Here is a 21,767-nt window from a genome sequence, read left to right as displayed (position 1 = left end):
ACACTTCCCCAGCTGATGAGCACCAGCCACCCAAGAGGTGGTTGCACCATTTTGTACATATAAAGCTTGTAAAGCACTTTGGGAAGCTGTGGGATGAAAAGGACTATACAAACGTTAAGATATTATTATTATTAAACCAGTGATCTGACAAGAAGAGACAGCTTTTCAAATCTGTACAACAGCTTGAGCTGAAGAGATCAGGGAGTCCAATTTTGAAAAAAAATAATAATTTGAAACGAATCGGAGGATTAGAAGTGGCAGCTCTTTTGTGGATTCTCCATGGCAGGTAAATTTAGTAGGCTACTTTAATTTTGCATCGTTTTAACTCCTGGCAATGTCCTGTGCATTGAATCTGACAGAGAGACAGAGTGTTTGAAGCTGTCTGTCGTGGCTACATTTTTAAGTCTCCCAATTTTACAATCAGTGTTTGAATCTGCTGCTACAACTCCGGGTACAGAGATCAGAGGCTTATCAAAAAGGCATCCCTTTCAAAGACAAGCAGCAGCTTTGACTTCATTCCTTCAATGCTTAAAATTCCTGAAAAAGCAGATGAGCATACCACAAAACAGGTCTGAAGGAAATCTCTCTATCGCCCCTAAACCTATTTCAGTATTAATTTTTTAAGGATCTATTTTGGTCTCAAGTAAAATGAGTGTGTTTAGCAGAGATAATCCTCTCAACAGGTGAGCTTAATATATGCCTTTTCCTGTGACTGACTGAAAGAACATTTTAAACTTATTGCTTTTCCAAGCATTAATTGAAGAACTACTTCAACCAGGTACCTGATTTTGTTTGAAAGTTTTATTAGACTAATAATATCTGCCCTCTCCTAACAAAGCAGCACTTCATTTCCTTATTGCTGCCCTTGTTTCAGCTGCATGGATGAACCAAGTGCCCTGTAGGCAGTACCACTCACTTTGCAGTAAGATGCCATGGTTTAAAGGTGTATCACACACAGGGAGCACTGCATGGCTGTGCCCACGTCCAGCTCCTGATTTTAAGCTGAGTTTCAGCATTCACATGATTGATAAGATGACTGTTCTCATCAACAACCCCTCCTGTCCTGTCTGCACTGGGGCTGGGGATGGGCCTTGCTCCCAGGTAAAACATCCCCACAGAGGTCACAAGAGGGGCAGAACTGCAGGGAGATTAACAGGATTAACTCTTGCTGTTGTCAGTTCTACCTTTTAAGCTAGAAATGTGTTTTGTCTGTATCTCTAATATGGAAGTGAAATGCATTTCAAGAACCTGAGTGATTTTCTTCCATCCCATCTCGCAGACCTGCCCCCACACGCCGCCCGTCACCGACACCTTCAGCCACTCACTGGATCCAACTGCTTGGCTGACTTTTGCTACAAAGCAAGAGTGGATCTGCAGGTCTGATCCTAGCTCCTCCAGCTGAGCACTGCCCAGCCCAGGGAAGCTCTGAAAAGCTTGTGCAGGGAGCAGTGGGTAGAGTTTCCCAGGGAGCAAAGGATAGAGTTTCCCAGGGAGCAAAGGATAGAGTTTCCAGACAGTCAAGTGATTCTGGCATCCTGACAGCACTGAGGTGACACTAACCTGGCTCCTGCCAAGGTGGTGCAGGTGACTGGAGCCCCAAACCCACCTCTGGCTTCTTGTTTCCACCACAAACCGAGTGCTGCTTATTTTACCCATTCCAGTTTTTCACCTGCCCATCAGCAGGACTTAAAGGCGAAGGGGATAATCAGCAACAGGTTAATTTGCCTGATTGAGGCTTGGGAGATTTGGCATTTGGAACCTGTGGCACAGCACAGTCCCCAGAGCCAGGCCCAGGCAGCTTGAAAGGCACCGCTCGCTCCCGCCAGCCAAGGAACGCATTAGAGCTGCATCTGAAACCCGTGGTCATTCCAGCAGCCTTAGCAAAGCTCCACTGCAGGTGTAGACATGCCCTAAAGTGCACTGAAAGTGCTTAAGAGTTCAGCTCTTCAGTGCTCAAATCACTTCTGACAAACAGGACTGAGAAGTCTTAACACATTCGGGCATTTTTAAAAGCACTCCCAGCACTAAATGAAAGCTTCGGATTAAAATGAGCTTTAGAAGTCCAGAATGTTTACAAGTGCCTCTCCTCTCAGAGCAGCTCATCTATCAGCATTCACCCCAGACACACCAGTTTCTTTTGTGATATGTTACGAAAAGGTCCTTGATGTCCCTCCCTACCCTTGGACAAACCGACAAACACTTCACAACACTTTAAATTACCGTGATTTACCCAGTAGGAAACAAAACACACAGAAAACCACAGCACAGGCTTTTTACGAGATGTGATGATGCTGTACCTGCCTCATCCAATCCCACAAACCAGATGGCTTCTGTTTCTGAACTGAGCAGGTGACAGTTTTCATTGCTTTCCCCGTTTCAGAGAACTACAAGAAAAGACACGAAACCGTTCTGGGGCCTCACACCCAGGTCCTTAACAGCTTCAATCTTAATAAGTAATAATCATGGAATCACAGAATGTTTTGGGTTGGAAAGGACCTTAAAGATCATCTAATTCCACCCCCTGCCATGGGCAGGGACACCTTCCACAAGATCAGGTTGTTCCAAGCCCCGTCCAACCTGGCCTTGGACACTTCCAGGGATGGGGAAACAACAGCCTCAAGGTCCCTGGGCAACAATAATCAATGAACTGATCTCCAGACACACAGGACTGTGCAATTTGCTGCAGACACTGGCAAATAAGCTCTGTGTCAGGGTAACCCCTGAGAGCAGCCCAGTGAACACGTGAAGCTCATTCCCAACTCCAAGGATCACTCAGCCCCATCCTTCCTGCTGAACACTGGCCTAGAGCTGCTCCTTCCGACAAAAAACTCCCATTTGAAAAAAAGCCAGTGTATGTTCAACAGATAAATAACCACCTCTGTACTTAAAAAGTGCAGAACTGCGGCCATAAATAAGCATTAGTGCTTCAAAAATTGTGAAACCACAGTTTTATGGTTTTAAGCAGAGACAAGGTGGAACCCTGAATGGTGGCAATGTATTTCAGATGAAAGCTTTCAAGCAGATGAGAAATAGTTACAGGATCTGGAACCTGAGTAACTACACTTGCATTAAATTATCCCATCTGCAAGTCCATTAAAAATTGTTAATGGTTTTGTATGGCTTTTATATTTATTGGGTGGGTTTATTCCTATGTGAGTCATACATATTTATTACCAGGGGCCAGATAATGGTTATTAATAAAACTTCTTTTATTTGCATACTGTCTTGATGTTGCCCTAAATATTTACAACTGGACTATAAAATAAAACAGAATCCTCAAAAATTCTAAACAGCACCAGGGATGCATCACAACTTTGCTTTTTGTACTTTATTACTTTTTTTGGTGTTTTGTTTTTTTCAAAAATGGGAAAAAACCCCCACCCCTCAATCTGGTAAATCCATTTCTTTTTTTTTCAAGTCTAAAAGGCACTAATTCTTTCAAAGCTTCAAAGCACTGTTTGTGTGGAGGAAGTAAGAGGAGATCCAAAGCTCAATCAAGCTGGTTTTTTTAATAATTAAGAAAATACATATATTTCTACACGTAATTATGAACGGTAACAAAAGCTCAGTATTAAAATAGGTCCACTGAATCCCTGGAATTGTGCCTGCCAACTAAAACACCTACTATGAATTTAGTAATGGGTTATGCAAACATAAATTACAGGGCCAGACATTTTAAAAGGAAAAAAAGGTGATTTATTGTCACACTGGAGACACGGCAGGATAGAAGCACAATTTCATTTTTCCATATATTCATCAACACTGCAGATGTGTTAATGCAAAAAGAATTCCAAAATAAAAATGACTCTCAACTGCTCTAATTCTCATCTGTCATTTAATTTACTTTAAAATCGTTACCAGGAAGCATTTTTTTTGTTTCAAGCAAGCAAAACATACTAAAAATTCCTGGAAGAAAATAGGTTTTAAGAGCATTTTAAAAACCTTTCTCCCCCCTACAAACCAAGATTGCATCAAAGGTGACCATAAGAGAGCAGCCCTGCAGAAAGTTGGGGTATTTGGGTGGGGTTTTTGAATATAAAAGCTTACATCTATCATTTATAACCCAGGCATTTGGTCTGTGAGTATTTTTACTCAACATATTAATAGTTTCTGCTCCTCTTTCAAGCAGATCCAACTATTCACTTATCCACTGTCAGAGCCACGACAAGAATCTCTCGTAACTGGCAACTACTATTAAAAGAGTTATTCATGACAACATCATAATTTTAATGAGAACAACATGTTCCTTTAATTACACCTGAGTGCCTTTGAGGTGGTCCAGCAGATGAACCCAGGGTTTTACAGCACATTTGTTCACAAAGCAAAAAAAAGGAAAAATACTAATTGAAGATGTTTAATTATTTCTTCTTTTGGTAAATACACAAAGGAAGGAAGAGCAGGGATCTTGCTGGCCTGTTATTTTTATAAGTTGAATCTTGAGAATAAGTCAAACTACAGTTCAAATGGCTCGGGGCAAGTTTAGGAACTGAACTTCAAGACTGAGAGCTCTCAAAGCAAGGCTGGAGTGATCCAGAATAAACTCAGAGTTTTACATTTACCTTTATAAGTAATTTAACATAGACTATGAGAATGGCTGGTAATTGTTGGTACCACAGTAAGAAAAATCTCAGCTAATTCAGCTAAATAAATGACAACAAAAAGCAGTCGATGCACTCAGTAAATCACATTATATCTTAATGCACAGCTACACAAAGTACAACTCTCCTGTAGGAGGGTGACAAACGCCCTGTGAGATTTTTTTTCCTTGGAGTTCTGGCCTTGAAAACGTTCTCCTCTTTCAGTCCTCACCCCCAACCTTCCCCTGGCCACTTTCCAAGTGGGTCAGCCCTGCAAGGGTCAAGCCAAGGCAAGTCCAACTGGAGAAAAACAAACTGTTTGCTTTGCATTGTTTCAGTCTCAGTGACAGGAGAAATTCGCTGCAGAGTCCAAGGTTTAACAAGAGATTAACCTGTAAATATTTGCTTACAAGTATGTCCCTTTGTAAACCACTGTAATATCCAAAATACCCTCTTTTCTCTTTTTCTGCAGTGGAAAATCCAGCGCCCTTGGCACTGCTGAAATCCAATACCTGCAGCTGATGCTGTTAGGAGAAAAGTGCATTCTTCAATTGTCAAGTGTGCTTAACCAGAAAGATGCTTAAATGAAATAAATCTAAATTACTAAGAGCAGGTAACTTCAGAGCAATTAATTTCTTCAACTACTCTAACTTGTTCAGTCGAATCAGATGTGTCTCCCTCTTGAATATTTTTGGAACTCTTGAATAAAGTAATTGCCTGTGTATTTTCAGATTTACAAAAAGACTTTTGAGGTAAATTGTGTTGTAGAAAATTGATTTAGGGATATTTTGAAAGCAAATGGAGGTAGAAACAGTAATTCAAAGTGTCTAGATCATGTGGTTTCAGAAAAATGCTTTAAATTAAACTTCTCTGCCTAGTAACACACAACACATGATCATGACTCCTGCAGGTCAAGGGAATTATTTCCCTGGATTTCAGACCTTTACAATTGCTGTTGTACAGCTACACAGTTATCCATGAAATCCTGCAGAGCAATAATCCCCAAAATATGGCCTCATTTGGTAAAAGGACCTTCCCAAGCCCTGTTATCCCTCAAGAAATGACACGGATTCTGCGGCAACCCAAGAACCTGCTGCCCACCCACTGCCTCCCCCACCACCCTGGAAAACAAACCAGGACTGACAATTCCCTGCCCCTGGGATGCCAATCCAACCACCACACTGCCCCAGTGCTCGGGGGCAGGGGGAATATTCACAACACACTGACAAATTTGGCAGGATCACCAGGTGTGGGGAAGGTTTGATCCTGGTGTGGAGCTGCTGCTCCCCCACTCCTGGAGCTACAGCAAGAACCACTGTGATAAACACAATTATTTCCAAAAAATCTAATAAAGTTTAGTGCTTACAGTGGTGGGAATGGTCAATGGAGGTCACTTTTGGGAGAATGCTAGAAAAATACAGCTGTGCATTAGAATTGTTTTAATGTTCTCTTACTTCCAATAAAAAGGCAGCAAGAGACTATAATATAGAAGAACACCTTAGAAACACTGAGGGGTTTCCCATTAACGATTAGAATATGCTGAAGTCAAATATATATTAAATAATGACAACAAAATTATTGAGAACCACGAATGAGGGCCATCCAGCATGAGGTCAGACCTGATTTAACCCCTCTGACTCCACAAGACTGGTGTTTAGATCACATTTAAAGACATGGAGCTTGATTTTATTACTTTTCTGAAAAAGACACTTCTCCATTTAGGTTTTGAGATACCAAGCCCACGTAGCACAAATTGTCATAGACATCATTTATCTGGCAAACAAACCTCTTGGAAATAAAAACATGGGAAGGGAGGACATGGCACCTAAGTATTATCCTAAAGGAGAAGTATTCAACTAAGGTAAAAAAAAAAAAAAAAAGAGAAAAGAGGTAAGGAAAGGGAAAAGGAAAAAAGAAAGCAAAAAGAGAAAAAGGGAAAAGAGAGGAAAAGGGGGTAAAAGGAGGAAAAAGAAAAAAGGGGAAAAGGGGAAATAGAAAAAAAAGAGGGGGGAAAGAAAAACAAAGACAAAACCAGAAAACAACAAAAGGAGTGGAACAACCCAGCTGTAGATGGCAGCAAATCAATATTCACCCCTCTGTACACAGACACTGAGAACATCAATTATCTACAGACAGACCGTGTGTTTTCAGTAGGTTTCGTTATTATTTTCACTTTGTCACACAGACCAGACCAAAGTTGACTGTGCAAAGTCATCAGGAATCAACACAATTCACCACCCACAATTTGGAAGATCCTGCTCTCATTCAAGAACTAATTCAAGCAACTGCAATAATTTTTTTTTTTGTTTACCCTGTATTTGATTATCTTTTGCTGAAGAGACTGGATAATTCAATAGAATACTCCAGAAACACTGGAAACAAAGAATTTAAGAATTTTACCTTTTAAAAAATGGAGCCCTTCCATAATGACTGTCTCCATTTCCTTTAGTTCCCTATGACTTGCAATTATGACATTTTTTTCTAAAAAAAAAAAAAAGCCTATGGATCTGAAAGACATCCATCACCCTGACATGCAACACCAGGAATAAAACTATTACTTCATTAACAAAATGTTTTACAGGCTTTTTTCTTTCTCTTTGGGGCAGAGCCATGACAGAGCAGGAGGGGGATGATGGTGATAGTTGGGGTAAGAAGAGCACTGATGGAAACCAGGTTTGATGCAGGCAGGTAAATGTCATTCACTGGAGATTAACCAGGGATTTGGGGCCAGCAGGCTGCCCCCTCCACCCAGGCAGTGTTAAGATATCATTTTATTTTCTAGCACCTTCTAATATTTCCATTTTCCAAAGCATTTTAAAGCCCTTCATTTGAGAACACACTGTGCTTACAGGTTCTCCCATGTCCTTCCATAACTCTGCCCACCCAATCTTTAACCTCCTTTACAGAATTCCAATGTCTATTTGGGCCTTTAAAGGTAATCTTGACCTTCCCAATCTCACCAACTTAGTACATTTTACAACCCAGAAACCACAAAGAGCAACAACAGTGAGGAATCACCCGTCCAACTCACCACCAGGATGAAAACCAGGGACATGGTTACAGGGGAGGCTCCTGTCTCCAAATCTGGGCTTTATGCAGGTGCCTCACATCTGCTCTTAAATTAGAAAACTAGCAGCTAATTTTATTGCCCAAGAGCAGCTGGGCCAGGCCTCCTTGGCTGGTCTTTTGTCTTGAGCTCAGTTTAATGACTGGTCCAGGTGAGCCTGGGAACAACCCACAGAGCTCAACATCACCTGGCTGACAGGCCCAAATCACAGAGGAAAGCAGAGAAGAGTCAGAGGTTTAACAGGCTTAAAAGTGGAAGTATTAGATAAGCTTTTCACTGTTGAAAACAGAAAAAGTTAAGCAAAAAGTAGTTAGTGAACTAAGAATCTGGGTAGAAAAAAGGCAAAGTTATCAGCATTAGGAACTGCCTATACTTTGTGCCAAAAATTATTATCCTGTTCAGCAGAAATTACTTAGAGATGAAAAAAAACCAACTCTCAAAGATAGTCCTTCAAATATTCACACCAGAACTGGCATATGAGGACAGGATTAATTAAACCAAGAATTCCACAGAGGTTAAAATACCCCAAAAAAAAATCACACTTGGTCACAACAGTTCAGGAATTGTCACTATAAGAACATAATCATCTGATGCAGGCTGGCAATTCACATGATGTATTTTGAGATGTCTTCCAAGTAACAGTCATGTAAAATTGATGTTTCAAGTAATCTCCTGCCCAGTCTCAGCCTTCCACAGGAGCTGCTCAAAGTGAAACAGAGACTGAAAATACCCCAAAAGAGCTATGAGAAGGTTCTCATCCCCTAAAAGGTGTGAGGAGGTAAAAAGTATTTTTGCTATAACAGGTTAAGAACCCTTTCTAAAAGTTTCTGCATGTAACAACCACCACTGAATTTTTCTGTTCACAAAAGGTTCCCAAACATGTGATACTTCTTCCCAGAGTCATCTCCCAGTGTGCCAAGACAGAAATAGTATTTTAACATTTTTAAATACCAAAAGCCCTAGAGACATTCCTCTAAACATGAAAATATTGTATTGCTTTTGCAGCAATTTGATAATTTGCAGGGAAGGCAGAAATGACCCAAATAGATCTGTCACAGTTTTTAAAGTAAAAAGAAACAGAAGTATCCTCAACTTCATCAGTAATTTTTGGAATCCTTTTCTGCTACACAGGATATATTATGGAAAGTCTAGAGGACATCCCAGGCAGCAATGGATAGGAAAGTCAAGGCAATGGACACTCATCTCCTGATTTATGGTGAGATTGGCAGCAGCAGAGGAAAAGAGATGCTGGCACAGACTAACCCAGGGCTGTACTGACAGGGATGCAGGCAGAGAGAAACAGAAAATGGAAAGTAGAATTCTGAAACAGATTGTTATATTTAACAATTCCATCTTTGTGGGGTTGTTTCTTTTTTTTTTTTTTTTTAAATACCAATAAAATTGTTACTTCATCGTGGAAATTTAAGTTAAGCTGTACACTGGGTTATTTATCTATCTGAAGAACATTCCACATGCAAGCTGGTTTTCTACCACAGAACTCTTTTGTTATGAAAAAGAGCACGTTGGATGTTTTAGGAACGTAAATGTATCAGTTTGGAAACACCAGTGACTCACTGTGTGTTCTCTGTCCACCTCAAGGATGTTTCTCCTCACTGGGGAGGTTTTCAGACAAAATTGGGAAAAAAATCAAGGTAAGGAATTATTCCTCTTGCCTTCTCATTTTCAACTGGCTTCCAAAACTAAGTACTGAGAGGGGTTCACAGGCCTCCTTTCTATTTGGAAGTTCAGAAAACAGCTGAAGGCACACAAAATTAGGCTTTTGTGTGAAGAGGAATAAATACCAGTGCAGTTTTCCAGCAGGGATTTCTGGACACCCACACCTACCACACCCCTTGGACAGGAGAGGGTGCCCCTATCAGACCTTGCACAGCTGAGCTACTCCCTCCATGCCTCTGGGAGCAAAAATCACATCTAAATTGTGCTACAGCTGCCTATTCCTACAGTTCTGATACTTTCTTCTAATTCTTTGATCCCGTTTTCATTTTTTAACTCTGTCAGAGAAAGCAGAAGAGGAGCTGGGCTGTGTTGCTGCTCAGAAACAAAGCTGCAGAAAGAGCAACGCAGCAGAGAAGGCAGAGAAAAGAAGAACCTAAAAAATCCATGCAAGCTTTTAAGGAATGTGGTTCCATAGGATTTGGAGGACAAAAGATGAGGATGTAGAATCCAGCAGAGATCCCAATTTCCCCAACACTGGGGATGTTCAGAGCTGTTGTTTTGAATGTAGTCCCTGAATGAACGAAACTCCTTCCACGTAGTATTTTGGAAGAGAACAGAGGCTACAGAATTATCTCTTGTAAAATAATATTTAAAACCCTCCCATCAAATGATTTAACTTTCTCATCCTCCTTACTGGAAAGAACTAACTGCATATCATTTCTCACTGTATCCCTCTAAGTAACTCCACAGAGGATGTAATTTTCCTCTGGACATTCCTCTCCCCGAGTTACCAAGATGCTCTCACAATGCACATCAAAAGTGCAGTGCTGGTTGGGGGTTTTTTGCTTGTTTCTCCCCACTGTAACCTTCTGCTCCATAGAAATAAAACTAAAAAAGAAATCATCCTGCAATCCATGTGTAACATGCTCTCAACCAGGAGCTGGCAGCTACAGCCACATTTTGAGGAACCTGTCATTTTCCTTAGAGGAAAAAAAAAAAAAAGAAGGCAGCAGGAAACTAAAGTGTTGTAGAATGATCTAAGCTTCTAGCAAAAAATTGCAAATGTGGCCCCAGCATTGTGCTTATTTTCTAGATTTTGTACAGTTTCCTATACCATCCATATTCTTTCCCTTCTCTCCTTCCTCCTTCTCTTCCCAGGAGTTTGCTCTCTCCTGCAAAGGGAATCAACCCACCCCCTCACAGCTACTGAACTCACTCCTCAAATTCTTTTGCTCCTTTTGTAAAGTTCTGTTCCTTCAAAGCTGCAGTCTCCAAATTTTCTCTTCTTCAAGGAGAACTGATTTCTGCCCCACAAATCCTCCTCACGGCATCAATTAAACACTGCCCCTTCCCCACAAGCCACCCCTGCTCCAACATTCCCTTTCCCCTCTCTGGGCTCAGCATCTCTCCCCCTGCACCAACAGGAAGCAAAGCAGCATCTGCTCCTTGAGAATCAGGAATAAAGGTTAGGAAAGCTGCCTGCTGCTTCCCTCCCAGGAAGGCACTTGGAAGGAACCAATACTGGCATCTCAGTTATCTGGAACTGGCTTTGAAACCCTACAACATTCCTGGATGAACAGATTGCTGGCAACCATCAGGGGGAAAAAAAACCCAAAAACCACAAAACAAACAAAGGATCCAGCCAGGCCTACACATTGCCACACATTCAGGAGGTAACAAAACGAGATTATTTGTATTTTGGGTGTAACTGTGCACAGGTGTACACACACACACTGCACTGCCTGCATGGCATGGAAGAGTTTGAACACTCCCAGCTTCCCACAGGTGATGTTCACCTCTCCCAGGTTCCCCCAGCATCAGCCCCTGCCCCTTTTACACCTTTCACACCACACCTGCAGTGTCCTGTGTGCATCCTCCGAGGGCAGTTCGGCTCAGCACTGACCTTGTTGCATTTCCAGTGAAATCAACAGCAAAACTTAACTTGATTTTTGATGGAAAAATGAGCTTGGTGGAAGTTACGCCCTTGACAGAGATTTATCCAGGCAGGGAAATGTCACTTCCTACATCCAAGTGCTCAGAGAGTTTTGATTAGCCAAGAACTTTCTTGCAATTCTCCAGGTTTACATTATTATAAAGTTTAGAGCAAGCCTGTTTGAAGGCCAGTGTTGATTCTTCCTCTAAAAGCACTGATCCACATTTCATTATTTACAGAAAGCAACAGCTGCCTGATGAGAAAGCCAGCGAAGACAAGCAGCCTTAGTTAAGGTGGTGGACTTGGCAATATGCACAGGTAAATCACAGAAATAAACCATTAAGAAAAAATCATCACTTCCACAGGCCTAAAATCATGTACTACTGAGGGAGACTGGAACAGCTTCTCCTCTTACCTCTGGAGTGTTTTTCTTGAACTCCCGACTTTGCTCGATAAGTTTTTTCCTGGACTGCTCACTTTCATCTTGCCGGTTTGCCAATATTGTTGCTGTGGTATCGAGCTCTCTCTGAGAAAAACAAAACATAAAACAAGAAAAGAAGAAAAAGGGAAATATTGTCAGAGCTGTGTTTGTCACAGAAATAAAAATCCCTCATACACGCATTGGGAATATTGAGGTGGCCGGACCATGGAGCAGTACAGGACAAAGCACCAACCTGCCAGGAATTTACCCCCTGAATACCATCAAATGAAGCTCCAGAACCTTCCTCATTCCATCCTGCAACCAAAATATCACCATTTTCCATAAAAGCATCCATGGCTTCACCCCAACATTACACAAGACAGCAGCAGTGGCAATACACACATCCTAATAATAATTCCCAAATCCAGGGAAGATTACAGATTATGGACATATTCAAACCAGGTTTATTTTCACCCGCCTGCTTTTTAAAGATATTGGTTTTCCCCTTTCTGAGTTACTCTATGAAAAAGAAATATTATTAACTCCAATGCTGGTTAACCTTACACTGGTTATGCTTCAGTCACTCTTAATTTCCTATAATATACTGTATATAATTCCACACTGCCACTGCAGTGCTCTTTTCCATTTAAGTTGTTCCTTATTTGAATACAAAATTATCTTTTCCTGTTATTGGAATCTATTCCTCTAAAATTATTAGCAGGGACCTCCATTTCCTCTCCAAAACATATCATTTTTAAGCACCTGATGAATGCCAGATTATCTTCCAGCAGTTTCTACCAGGCTGGAGCACAGGCTCCATCTTTTCACAGCTTCCTCCCTGTGTTATCCCCATCCCAGTTTCTGCACTCAGTCCTGTGCTTCCAAATGTCACCATAATAGATTGAATGGGTCACTTATCAGCACACAAACCAACAATACTCCATCTCCTGTGGCAGTTCATGCCTCTTCTGCAGTATTTCCACGTAACATGAAAAAATAAAGGCAAAACCCTCCACTCAGCTAAGCACAACATTCCCCAAGTCACTTGGAAAACCAAGAATTTATAAAGGGAATTTTGCACTGTTTTCCCCCCTTATTAATTCCAAAGGAGAAAAACCCAGCTATGAGAAAGAAGTTCATGAAAAGTGAGAACAACTTACTACAGCAAGACTGTCTTCAACTCATGCCTCTGCCAAAATGCCTCCAACCTTCATGCAAAAACTCCAATATTCTCCACCAAAAAACCTGCCACACCTCTGGCATTTGTTTGGAACTCAACCACCTGTCATGGACCAAACCCACAGGCCTGGGACCTCCTGTCATGTTTGAGACCAGATCCCAAATAGGTGCTCGAGATGTTGACTGATGCTAGATACAGCTACTGGTTTCTAAATACTCTGAAAAAGCCTAATTTCAAATATTAGATACATTTTTTTAATGGATAAATCCTACAACTTTAAATGACTGGATGGATGGACGTGGGTTTTATGTGACTCCACAGTTTGAACTGTGGAGGGAAAACAAAAAGCCTTGCATAGTTTCCAACTCAAAAGGATCAATACTCCCCCCCCCTTTAGGTTTCTTAGCATAAAATTAAGATCCTTTTTTTCCCTAATAAATATATGGACCATAGTTTTCTTAATCCTTGGAAACAAGCTCAATATGACAAGTGGATTTGAAGCCAGGCAGCAATGCTGGAGCCAGTGACCTAAATATTGTCACTGAAATGCTAAAAAAACCTTCCATATCTGACTTTGAGTAAAGAAACAGGGCAATATGTCCACCAGACCTTGGTTTGGAATTCTGTAACATATGTGAAATCTATTGCAGAAAAGTGGGAAATACTTAACAGTTGGATAAACCACATTTGAAATTCATCCCAGCTAAGTTTATGCAAGAAAAAAGAGCAACAGAAACCAATGTGGTTAAGCAGAACTATAAAGAGCAATATAACGGCTAAGCAGAAGGCTTTTAAAAAATATAAACAATCTGGTACGGCCAGAAACTTGGAAAACTATATTTAAAAAGGAAGCACACATTTGAAGCCAAGCAAAGAAAACACAAGTCATGAAGCAAGAGGGAATTTCAGCAGAGCAAGGAAGCAAACGCTTCGGTTCACGATCCGGGGCGCTGGCAACCAACCCCACCAATGGAAAAGGAGCCTTTTAAAGACCTGTGCTTCCAAGTTTAGAGACAGGAATGAAAAGGAACTGATCAAAAAAAATATAATATTTCATATTTCGTGCTGTAATGAAGAGTCAGGCAGCAAATGAAGAACAACTTCTTCATCCCCGCTGCTCGAGTGATCCCAGTGCCACAGCGCGCTCACGCCGGGCGCCTTCCCATCAACTTTCAGAACTCCTTCTGGGACAGGTCTGATAATTTCTCACCACAAAACAGTTCCTTATGTGTCATATCAGGCAGAGACACTGCCAAGGAGAACTGCCAGCACAGAACTGCACTGAACTGTCTCTGACACCGGGGGCTGAAGCCCACGAGCTCAAGGTCCTGCAGAGAACTGATGAGCAACTGATAGTGTGAGATAAAATTCCAGCTGAGGGACAGCAGAAATCCAACACTGTACACATGATCTGATGCAAAATAAGATATTAAATCTCCCAGCTGTGTCATAGTTAATAAGCCCCAAATCAAAACTATTTGGAAAATCACTAATCTTTTCTTCCTTACTTGATTTGAGCCGTGTACAATGCACGTTTCGTTTATTTAAACCTAATAACAGTTGCAGGGTTACAAACCACAAGCATTAATGGCAGATTTTTCATACTTTTGTAACTTAATCTCATGAGATAGCCCAATTTTTGTAAAAATTCGACGTGGCCAATGCATTATTTCTGCAAGCAAGCACGTATTAAGGAGCAAGCAGAAGTAAATTTGGTACTACAAACCTGAGCACTTTGTATCACTCAGAGGTATCCAGGCTTCCCAAGCCTTGCAACCACTCTCTAAGTAGATATCAAGTGAAAGGAGATGTAATTCTGTGCGTTGGAGAGTCCTTTAGAGTGCAACAAAACCAGGAACCCACGGCTCAGTATCACTCTCCACACCTTTGAAATCAAAAAGGTTCCAATGAAAAGCAAAGAGAAACCAGGGCTCAAAGGTGTTGCAGCAGTGACCTGGCTATGGAAAGGATTCAAAGCCTGGAAGCTTTAGTTCCACTGATTCAACAGTGGCTAATAAAGTTTCTGGCCCAAAATAGCCCCCATTCAATCACCCCTGCAGAAAGGGAGTCACTGCTTGGAGCACGTTTTGAGAGAGAACAAGCAAGACCATTATCCTTCCCCTGCCCCAAAGTCCCATCGATTTAGGGCAGAGACAGTTCATAGATAACTAAAGAACTCTCTCCAGGGTTTCTGCTTTGACCCATTTCAACAAATTTATTGGGGGTGGGAGGGAGGCAGTGGGAGGAGAGGAGACAAGAAAGTCTTATGCTCCTGAGCACAGGAGTCATTAGAAGCAATCCCCAGAAAACAAACATTAAAAGGTTTCTTTCATGCAGTGCAGAAATAAAAACTCTAAAACTAGGAGGGTCAATTTGCTATCCCCTGTAACAACAATCACCTTGAAGCAAATCTGTCTTCTTTTAATGCAAGTACTTCCAGCCTCTGGATCCCCAGGAGCCTCCCTGTTCATCCCACCTCTGTCACCCCCGTGCCAGAGCGATGGTGTGGCTGCATGGGATCCACCACAGCAGAGCGAGCCTGCCAAAAACACCCCAGCCTTCCCCTCCTGACTTCTGTTGCACTGAATCAGCCCCCCCCAGGCCCCATCTGTGCCTACAAGGACTTGTACCAGTGCAACAGGGAGGTGGGAAAACACAGCTGGAGCGAGGGGACTGGTGGAATCCCCCTTTTCCAACCCGCAATTAGGTTGACCCCAAGTAATTATGAAACTCCAGGCTCACTGCAGGCAGGTTTCAAGGTTGTTTCTTTCACAGCTCATATGTCTTTCCCTTCTAGATGCATTCCTTGATAATCACCCAGCCAACAGGTCCACACCACTGACCAGTTCAGCACAACAAGTCCTTCCCTTTCCATATGGGAAGCTTTAAGCCAGTCCTTCCATGCCCAGGACCTGCCAGTGGCTGGCTGGCAGCTCTCAAAGCTGAGTCCCAAAAACTACTCACTTGGGAAAATGATTCTAAAAAGAAATTGGGCTTTCTTGGACATTTATAAAGCTTCTGTTCCCCCATCCACTTTTAACAGCTACTGGCCACTGCCCTGACGTGGGCATTTCACAACCAAAGGAACCAACACACCTCAGCATCCCTGTTCCCCCCATAATCATAACTAGTCCTCAGTCTCTGCTCAGAACCAGTATTCTCATGTTTCACATGGAAAAAGTTTTAAAAAGCTGTAATAATCACCTGTAAGTTACTGCGATGTAACTGTATCCTAAAATTTTGTAATTCTCCCATATTAAAATGTTTAATCCCTGCTGCATTTACCACAGAGCTCTTTCACTGGAGTGAGAAACACATATCACAACCTTGGGACAAACTGATTCTTTTCTGGTAGGCTTCTAGTCAGGGCACAATGCCCAGGCTGTGCCTTCCAAAGCCTCACACGTGGCTGCAGGGGTTACCAGGACATCAGGAAGAATTTCCTCACTGAAAGGGTTGTCAGGCATTGGAAGGGGCTGCCCAGGGAGGTGGTGGAGTCCCCATCCCTGGAGGTGTTCAAGGAACAACTGGATGTGGCACTCAGTGCTCTGGTCTGGCTGACAAGGTGGTGTTTGATCAAAGGTTGGACTTCATGGCCTTGGAGATCTTTTCCAACGTTAATGATTCTATGATTCACCATAAACCTCATTTTCCTTATTACAAGGACAGACACAAATCACAACTTCACGCAGGTCAGGAATTTTCTGCCAGTAAATGTAGCAGTAACCACTTCCCCCGAAATCTTGTTTCTGTGCATTCAAGGTATTTCCCTTTACCATCATTTCAATCGGCTCCCCAGTCTAGGCGATAATCTGCCACTGAAAGGAGTTTTCAGTAGTCTCATTTCTGTCTTCATCCTCTGGCAGGATTGCATTTGTCACAGCTATCAAAGCTCTCAATGTAGCTTTGTGCAATTTTTAATTTCCCATTAAAGGCGAATTTCCCGGTGCGAGGATGACACCGGCGTGGAAGCGTCTGGCACAACTCCGCACACGCACAGCCCACTTGTCTTGGGGGGATTTCACATTTCCCTAACTGATACATTAGGCAATCCACCCTTCAATCTTCCAACCCCATCGCTCTCACCTGCTCAGGAGCCCACGTCCCGATTACATAAGTATTTCAGAAATATTTCAGACACCATAAAACCGCTTTGCCGGCTCGTTGTGTTCCTCTGGAAAAACAAAGAGGTGCGTTCACCTGATGAAGCTCCTGATGGTGACCGTGGGAGTGACCACAGAGCTGACACTGGGAATTTTTATTTATGCCTGTTTTGGCTGTAAAACCAGGCCCCAATTCCAAGCTGAAAGCGCTCGGAAAGGTAAAACACTGCAAGGATTCTGTAAGCGGAGTTTGTGGCGGCCTCACTGAGAAACTCCTTCTTAACACAAGCACAGGGAAAGATCACAGAGTCCAACACAAGTGCAACTCAAGAACCACCATCCCCGGCCTCACAAATCAACAGTGACTGATGAACAAATAAAGCAAACACCAGAATACCTGCACTTTGCACTCCCAGAGGAAAAAAAAAAAAAAATAAAAATTAAAAAACCCATCAGTGTTAAAACATGTTTCTTAAGAAGCATTTTGCCACTTGGTAAACTGATGCAACTGCCCTTCACAGGCAGAATTAGTCAAGAAATTTCAATAAACAGGGTTTATTTCCGTGTACTGAAGTAATTTGACTCCAAGTAAGTTTTAAACAAGCTTTGACTGGAAGGATCTGGGGCTCCCTGCAATGCTTTTGGACAGGGAGTCAATGTGTGTGGTGGCCACTGCATAGAGCAAAGAGAACAAGAACAGAGGTGCCGATGGAGCCTTCAATAAAATACCTTAACAGGCTACTGAAAGAAAACCAAACAAAAGGAAAATGTAAAAAAATGGGTGTTGTGGCTTTGTCTGTTCCCAAGAACACCAGCCACCACCACAAAGGCAGGCAAAGCCTATCAAACAATCTTGCAAGAGGGGAAAGCTTGTACTGGCTTTTCTACAGGAGCTCCTATCAGCATAAAGCAGCCACACAAGTACCAGGAACAAATGCACTGTGAGGGGAAAAGCCTGCCAGTGCCAGAGCCAACAGGATTGTGCCTGTCTGTTCTTCTACACCTCCAATTCAAGCCTTTTTAGAAAATGCAGAGAACTGGAGACTGTCCAGAGCTATAAAGATCTTAACGCCAAAGGTCTGTATTGAACGAACTTTTGCTCTCGCTCAGCAAAATAATGAAACGTTGCCTATTTGTTTCAAAAGGGTTTGTCTCCTGGCATTACTTATTCCCTCCTTCCATCCTCCTCAAACCAAGGTGCATTTGGGGCTGAAGGATGTCTGTGCATGTCCCAGGTCCAAGAAGCAGCTCCCGGGCTGGGTCTCCACTGCTGGTGACAGTGGCACCACGTGGGTGATCTGCTGCCTTCTCCACAGAAATGAGGCTCCTGCTTCACTCACAGCACCCTCAATCTTCACCCCAAAGCTTCTCTACTCCTCTGGTTCCCCAGCTTCTACCCCAGACTGTCAAGTCATCTCTTTGTTCCCACCAGGTCTGTCTACCCTCGCTTCATTCCTCCTGCACAGTGACAATCACCTTGAGCACTGGGCAAGATAAAAACCAGCTGGAAGGTGTTTTTTACCAGACCCCAGCAGCACTCCCTGCTCTCTGCATCTCCAAGCCTTCTCCAAAGCTGCTCCCTCACAGAAGCTCCACTGCCCTCACCACGATGGTGTGAAACCACCAGCTTCCATTACCTCACCCAAAGACCTGCAGCTTGGGTTCAACGCCCGGCAAAGGAACTGTCAGCAAACCTCCTCCAGCAGTTACTTAACACTCTGCTCGGTTTTGCATTGCAGTTCATCACACTTTTAAAGGACATAAATCTCCTAAAAAGTAAATGCAAGTGTTTGCTGGGGAGAGGGCTCCCTTCGTTTGGCAAACACGGCACGTCCCCTGCCAGCCGGCTGCGGATCCCATCCCGGGGGGAACTGCCTGCAACTCCACCCACGTCGATTTTCACACTCTTCCACTTAAAAGTAAAAGTTCAAACTAATTGCTTCGATAGCTACAACAGAAAAGGCCAAAAAGCAATGAGTTAATTTTAGTGTTGCTGCAGTGAGGCTTCCCAGAAGGTAGGATTTCAGATGGATGGCAAGGGGACAGCAGGAGCTGCTCCATCTTGGAGCAAAAACCTCCTCACCCCTCATCAACTGATCATGGAATAAGTCACAATACAACCCTGTGAACTCCTGCTCAACTGCCCTATGCAGCTGATGGCTTTCTACATATAAAATTAACTTAGTTAATCACATACATGCTGGTTAATTACTTTGAAAGAAGCAAAAAAAAAATGCTCCAGCTTAATATCGGTGACTTTCAGGGCAGTTCAAACTACGTCTTCTTCTGCCAAATAAAATAAATTATGGGAAACCAAAGGAAACCCACTGCTGCTTGCAAAGACCTTGCCTAGGCAAGACACAACGTAAACTGCATCTGCTGGACCTCCTATCTCCTTGGGTGATCAAAAGCTGACCAAGATGCAAGGCCAGCAGCCGTGCTCAGCAGAGCTCTGACCACACCACACAGCAGACAAATTAGCCCTTCTTTTAAGTGGCCACAGAGAACACAACAACCACACTGTGGAGATCACAGCACACTGAGGCTGCCCTTCCCTCCTCTCCCCTTTGGGGCAGGAGGAACCTCCCCAGTCCCATTCTCAGCCTTCCCCTCACATGGGCAACAGGGACTGGAACAGCTGCACATGGGAAGGACAGCAAGGGAAAAAAAAATACAGCTTAGCCATATTTCTGATCCCAGCAAATCAGGAGGTTTCAGCCAGGAGGAGCACAGAATCCATGATTCATAAACCACATTTTTTGTAGACCATCATTAAAGGCGCTTTGGCCCTTAAATGAAACAAAAATGTATTAAAAAAAAAGGAAATTAACTGATGACTAATTACAATCTAGTTGATGCACTACCCTTCTCATTTGATTCAAGCAGCCACCGTGCTCAGGTGCCATTTTCTAATTACACACCACCACTGACTTCAGCTAATTTCTGCTTCCAAGGAAGATCCGATTCATGAGCTACATTAAATAATTCCTTTGACCGCAGATCAAAGTAAAGCGTAATTCTAAAAGACTGGTTTAAATAACAGAAAGTCCAACCCTTTAACTAAGCTCTGTTACATCATTCAAAGTATTGAGTTCCCTCCTTCCCAGCCTAAGCCTTGCTGGTAAATGAACCATGACCAAGCTTTAAGCGAGACACAAACTGTAACACAGGCCAGGATTTATAACTTGCTAAACAGGTCACCACCAATAAATCAATAATATATATATACACACACACAGGTTTGTTTCAGTGTGAGTTACTCAAAATAAACTCCTAAATAAAACCAAACCTGTTGCTCAGGTTTAATTTAACTTCACCCAACTCCTAACTACGCTGCCTTTTAGAACAAAAATTCACAATTATTTTTTTTTTTGATGACACATGTTATTGGTTTTATTTTTAGGTTTTTTTTAACAAGGTTAACCAGGACAGACAGACCCATGTCTGTCCCAAGTCCATCACAGCCACCACTCAATAATCCTTCAGTCTCCAAATGCAATTTCCAATCTCAAAGCTACTTAAGCTGTTTCCTAACATTGGGATATAAAATATTTACCAACAAAAGTATAAATACACACTAAAAAAACAACCTAAAAATACTTTAGAAACCACATTTCAACAAATTCCTTAAGGGACAGGAAAAAATTACCACGGACTTGAACTCACCACCTCATGGTTCACTCTCTTCTCATGTTTTTTGGGCATTGCAGAAACGTGATAATGGATGAATAAACTGTCCTACCATGACAAATATGGTTCGGAAAGATGGGGCTAGGAATAACTTGGAATTTCTGGTTATTAGTTTAAAATCCTTAACCACAGGCATTGTGCACTAGGGAAAACCTATAAAATATAGATTGAAAATGCTGTCCAGTGGCCCCCTTCGAGGGGGCCTTTTACTGCTGGTCCAGGGACGTGTTTAAATGCTGATGTTGCTCCTTCACTGGTGGCCCTTCTTGCCTGTGGAAGAGCCACTCCATGGGCACAGGACAGGGACGGCGGCGCAGGGAGCTGGATGGGGAACTCGTGTTAAGAAATAAGTAGTAACAAAAAACAAGATCAGAAGAACGTTACTGGCAAATGAAACTGCTGTTTGATAAACACTTTAAGCAGGAAGAGTATTTGGCAGAGGGTTTTCAGAGAACGGTCCTTGACTCCTGACTAATGGGCTTCCTCCCTTGGTCCGGGTTTGTTGACTTTCTGGGCACGCTGGAAGGTTTAGGGCAAGTTTCCCATGATGGGAAAAATAAAGCTTTGCTGAGAAGTTGCCTGTGAGTGCAATTGGTGGACGTTTTCTGAAAAATTACAGATATAAATAGGAAACAAGAAAGCAATGTTTTCTTTATTTAGGTTTTTCCTACTACTGAAGTCCCGTTTAGGCGTCTCAGTTTTCCTTCTGATCTAAATCCCAAGCAGTGACTCAGTTTGGCAGGACAACACAAGAAACGTGTACTCGGTGTTTAATGCCAACAGCAAGCATGACATACCTTGGACAATTAAACAGAAGGCGAGATTTTGAAGCCTTTCAGATTTTTTTACAGGTTTTTGTATTTAATCTGGATGATTACAGTCCAGCAGAAACAAATATCAACCCCACTTCCCAGCTGAGCTGAAATCGAGAGGCAGAGGCGGTGGAATGCAGAATGCCTTTTCTAGGTGTTTCCCAACAACATATTGCAGTACTTAGTTAAGCTCATTTTCTGTGACATGAAAAGGAAAATAGCAGAATTGACTCATGAAGCAAAATTAGCTGATGCACAGTCACAAGGAGGCTTGGAGCTGACAGCACAGAGAACTGCACATAACAAA

At 42.4% G+C, this 21,767-nt stretch overlaps 1 protein-coding gene across 7 annotated transcripts in view; it reads right to left on the bottom strand.

Annotated features, from left to right (window-relative positions):
* Positions 1 to 21,767, bottom strand: part of CUX1 (cut like homeobox 1) — a 271,634-nt gene that overhangs the window by 209,039 nt on the left and 40,828 nt on the right. For all 7 annotated transcript variants that reach the window (XM_064677781.1, XM_064677784.1, XM_064677783.1 and 4 more), the window contains exon 2: positions 11,670 to 11,780. In XM_064677781.1, coding sequence (XP_064533851.1) covers positions 11,670 to 11,780 — 111 coding nt within the window. The remainder of the gene's footprint in view (positions 1 to 11,669; positions 11,781 to 21,767) is intronic.

This window comes from Pseudopipra pipra, chromosome 21 (genome assembly GCF_036250125.1).
Source record: "Pseudopipra pipra isolate bDixPip1 chromosome 21, bDixPip1.hap1, whole genome shotgun sequence".
In the NCBI taxonomy this organism is placed as follows: domain Eukaryota; kingdom Metazoa; phylum Chordata; class Aves; order Passeriformes; family Pipridae; genus Pseudopipra; species Pseudopipra pipra.
Note: the sequence above shows the minus strand (reverse complement) of the source record. Positions and strands in the feature narration are given on the sequence as shown.